This window comes from Schistocerca cancellata, chromosome 3 (assembly GCF_023864275.1).
Source record: "Schistocerca cancellata isolate TAMUIC-IGC-003103 chromosome 3, iqSchCanc2.1, whole genome shotgun sequence".
NCBI classification, from domain to species: Eukaryota; Metazoa; Arthropoda; class Insecta; order Orthoptera; family Acrididae; genus Schistocerca; species Schistocerca cancellata.
The window spans coordinates 60261069-60265896 of NC_064628.1; the positions used below are offsets into that span (position 1 = coordinate 60261069).

General features: G+C 36.5%; 1 protein-coding gene across 1 annotated transcript; it reads right to left on the bottom strand.

Moving 5' to 3' along the window:
• Positions 1-2172: 2172 nt before the first annotated feature.
• LOC126176079 (zinc finger protein 30-like) lies at positions 2173-4587 on the bottom strand. Its single transcript, XM_049923215.1, has 4 exons — positions 4496-4587; positions 3825-4072; positions 2567-2626; positions 2173-2405 (listed from the first exon to the last, which is right to left on the bottom strand). Exons 1-4 carry the CDS (start codon positions 4585-4587, stop codon positions 2173-2175), a joined length of 633 nt encoding a protein of 210 aa, XP_049779172.1.
• Positions 4588-4828: the final 241 nt, after the last annotated feature.

Below are 4828 nucleotides of genomic sequence, written 5' to 3' on the forward strand. Positions count from 1 at the left end.
CGTGGAACATGATGTGAAATTGAATGTATGAGATGAGTAGCCTCCTTCAAATTTATCTAACCACACGCATGTGTTGTAACAGTAACTGAGTACAAAATGCCATGTAAATGAGTCGGCCAGAGGTTGAAATCCAGATAATGACAAATCCCATTTAGGTGACTATAACAATATTTAGAATACTGCATGGTAAAATGAAACATCAAGTGAGCAGAATACTTAGAAAAAATTAATCAGTTTCTCCAGATAGAGACTGTGAGTCATTTGAAAATGCAGGATAATAATACTGAACCAGGGCGAATAAAATTGCTTGAAATTAGTGATGTTTTATTCATAACTCAGGAAACAGTAACAAATTGATAAAATATTTATTTAACAAAAGTAAGCAATCCAAGTATTTTATGCACACTGACAGCATTTTTCTATTACATCTTTTGTAAATCTATTTTGTACATTTCCATTTACAGAATATGTTCTTTTTGATTTACACACAGATTATGTTTGAAAATTAAAATTCATATTATGATGTGCATAACCGTAGTCTGGGAAATAAAAATAGTTACCACACATAGTCTCTGATTTCTTAAACATTAAAGTTTCAGTAATTATATCTACACAAGATAAAAAGGTCATATATTTCAAAATGTTTATTGTAACCAGCTGCTTTTACACTGTCAATAACACTTGTTTCTGATTGTCTCTTAGCAGACTGTGCTGTACAATATTAAGTAAAATATCCTATCATATTTACATTGATAAAAAAAAAAAAAACATTTACCAATATTCAAATGAGTTGTATCCACCTCGGATTCACCTCCAAGCAACACAGGCATGCACTGTAGGCTGTCACTTCTGTGGCCTCTGGCAACACCATGGCAGGAGATCGCAGAAAACAGTACAACAGTAAAATAGGCATATCGTGTTGTTATCAGCTGCATCTCCTGCGGCAACCGTGGTACCAAATGGTGCCGACTTCACCACTACGAGTGTGAAAGTTGTTGCAATCAACACTGCCATTGCACACAGCAATTTTCCTCCACAGGTCACAGGCCTACTGATTGCCACCACAGTACTCTTCCACCTGCTGGCTGTAAAGGACACTGCCCAGCTGCTCTGCACCAGTTCACATCAGGAGTCTCCCTGGGCTGAGGGCCTACAGCACCCTTTTGCCACAGCACAACTGTATCCTCCAAGCTTCATTCAGTGTTCACTCAGGGTCTCATCTGAGCTTACCACGATGGCCATGACGACAGCCCCTCCTACACCCCATCAGTGCACAACTCACCATAGCTCTGATGACCCATCTGGCCAAGCTCATCGCTTTGCATCATCCATGCAGCTATGCTATCTCTTGACTGACTACTAGCTTCTGTCTCATTGGGACCTCTCTCCTGGACCACCACCTCTAATGATATGGCTGCACTGATGTGCCCTTGTAAGAACTTTCCCAGTGCAACATCAGAGAGAAATGGAGGACTGGAACCAAGCAGGGCAGATTCACATCCAAATAGCTTTGTTATTGTTTTCAGTTTTGGAGTGTAAATAAAGTTCATTTATTCTTGCAATCTGTGGAGCATTAATTGGCGTGGCTCTCTCTACCACAGCCCAAAAAAGTGCAGTAACAAAAAGATGTTCTCATGGATCTTTATGTGGCCCTGTCATCTGGTATACTGTGATAGAAACACCAATGGAAATGATACAGAAGTGTCCAATGGTCACTGGCGTAGCAATGATTCAAAAGTAGTGAGAATAAAACAATTTAAGGACTGCCGTAAACAAGACTGTTTACATGATGCTATAGGGAAAGAAGTAAAAAACAGAAATCCTTGTATTAGATGGTGCTCCAATTAGTAGGGAAGTGGCAAATTAATATTTGGGGATGTATATGGATGAGGATAGGACACATAATGCCAACATTTTGGAAGTCTGTGAATAAACATCTAACTTCATACACAAAAAAATTTAGGCTGCCACTGAAACTTGTTAAACTTTCTCATGATGCCACACTTACCTCTAAAGTCTCTTTCTGTGCATGTGTGTGGATTTTAAAGCTTCAGCAAGTGAGACCTGTTAAAATCCTTTGAAGGATGCAGCAAACACCAGTAGAAGGACTTTAAGCATTACTTAGAACTTTGATTAATGTATCCAAGGAAACATCTTTCAACAAATCAGTCTCTAAATTTCATCATTTGGCAAAGAACTTTGGATTAACTTAGCACATTTGCTTTTACGTTGATGGTCAGTAAGGTGATGCTTGTGCTTAAAGTTTCTTGAACATGCAAAGCATGTAAAGTGTCGTGGCACTCCACACTCCAGACGTAAATGGCGTCTCAATGTATCCTTGTGCTGGTATGTACGACCACACTGATGGCAATAAAAGCGGAGGCCACATACTGATGATGTCTCTCCTGCATCAACATAACATATTTTCAGCACTAGGATATTCAGTAGTTAAATCAGTAACAGTAATATTTAATATTAATAAATATATTTCAATGACATTTCAAAAATAATAATTTCCCAAATAAAGATCTTTGAAAATCCAGAGTGATTACTGTTACCCAAAAACCTCCCACAAGTGATAAAACCTTTGTGCTGGAAAATGCAGGGAATTCACATTCATACAATCCTTAAAGAGATTATGCAAATCACTATGTCACTAAATATGATAATTCTGATTATGATGGACAAGTATTTCAGATCTGATACTACATCAACGAAAATAATCAATTTTTGAAAATATAATGTAAACGGATAGAAAAAAATCTACTCACCAAACGGCAGCAGGAGAACAAACTTTCCCTGGGCCAGGGTTCTGGGTGAATTTTCCAAACTCTGCCCCTTTTCCTACACCTTGCCAGTCCCTTTCCTTCACCCCTAATCCTTCCCCTTCAACACTTCTGCCAGAAGAAAGAGCAACTGGCTCTGAAAGTTTGCATACATATTACCTTTTATATGTGTGTTCTCCTGCCACCATTTGGTGAGTATTTTTTCAATCCATCCAATTAAATTGAATTTGATTGTATGAAAGACAGTCCAAGTAGTCACAGGAATGTTTGATTGGTGCACGAATGCAAAGGAAATCCTGAAAAATTTGAATTGGTAGATATGCAAAGAAAAATGAATAATATATTGAACGAAAAAAGAGAATGTATTTCATGCTAGAATCTATAAATATTCTTCAATTCACAACATAACAATCCCAAAGAGATCACAGATATAAAATTAGATTAATAATGGCTCTAACAAAGGAAATTTTTTACATGTAAACTATTCAAACTGCTGGAACTATATCGATGAGACAAAAAGGCAAGAACCATAGATATCAAAGAAGGTATTCAAAGTGTTCCTTGTAACCAGTTGCTCTACAAGTAATGCCCTATCTATAACACTGATTTCCAAATGCCTCATACCAGACTGTGCAATGCAAACTATGGACTCATACTTACATTAATAAACCAATATTCAAATTTTTATATCTACATAAACATATACAAAAATTTAAATTGCCTAATGAGCAATAGCCAAACATTTGAATATGCAAAACATAAGTTCTTTTGAAGTAGTGACTGTTTCATGTAAAGGTTTTTGTCATAAAAAAAAAACACACACACACACACACACACACACACACACACACACACACACACACAGAGAGAGAGAGAGAGAGAGAGAGAGAGAGAGAGAGAAATAAACAAACTAACAATAAGAATTCTACAGCATCAACAACAAATGAGTGTGGGTGATTCAGAGGTCAAATGATTAAGGTATTCAACCAAATATCCTTCATGAAATCAGTTTCTATGTTTCATCATTAAGCAAAGAACTTCTGATTAATGAAGCACATTTGCTTTGGCGCTGGTGGTGAGTAAGGTGATGCTTGTGCTTAAAGCTTCTTGAACATGCAAAGCATGTAAAGCGTCGCGGCACTCCACACTCCAGACGTAAGTGGCGTCTCAACTTATCCTTGTGCTTGTATGTACGACCACACTGATGGCAATAAAAGCGGAGACCACATAATGATGACATATCTCCTGCACCAAAATAACATATTGTCATCACTATGATACAAGAACTAAAATAGCTTAATAGTTATTATAAATGCATTAATTAAAATTAAATTAACAACAACCAAATTCATTAATATATGCAAAAGACATTTCACAATCAAACGTTGTGATTTCACTTATGATGATAGAGTATTAAAATATTGTTATGATTTGACAAGACAGAAGAACAGTTTACATATTCATAGTCTTGTTTTACTGACAAGAGAATGCAACAAAATTCTGGAAATATTTAAAAAGATGAAAAATCTGGGATATAATAACAACAGTTTTAAAGGGATGTATAGCTACTGGCCATATAAAGGAGGCTTGACTTACAGACAGGCACATTGAAAAAGTATGCTAAATATTGTTCGGCCATTGAACTTACTTTTTCATCAGAAATAGACAGAAAGAAAACTCATACACATTCATACATGCACAATACATACACATGGCTACTGTCATCCCCAAACCTTAGGACATGAAGACACACATTCACACATGCACAACTCATTGCTGTCAGACTCCAAACTTTGGCCATGGGTATGAGAGTTATGCATGTGAGAATAAGTGTGTGTTTTGTTTTGTCTATGTCTGATGAAGGACTAAGTTGAATACATGAATAATATCTAGCAGTCTTTTTCAGTGTGCATATCTGCCACTCAATTCCTCTTCTATGTGGTGAGTAGCAATCTATCACTTTCAAACTGTTGTTAGTGAAAAATAGCTAATATTTTGCCAAAACAAATTTCAAAGACACATATTTCATGGCAGAATCTACA

Excerpts from the sequence above, each read along its gene's own strand:
- LOC126176079 (XM_049923215.1), bottom strand. The coding sequence starts at position 4,587 with ATGGCCAAAGTTTGGAGTCTGACAGCAATGAGTTGTGCATGTGTGAAT. Across the intron at positions 4,073-4,495 it reads GGGGATGACAGTAGCCATGT|TTCTTGTATCATAGTGATGA; the intron begins GTATGTATTGTG and ends AAGCTATTTTAG. Across the intron at positions 2,627-3,824 it reads ATGTGCTTCATTAATCAGAA|GATTGTATGAATGTGAATTC; the intron begins GTTCTTTGCTTA and ends AATCTCTTTAAG.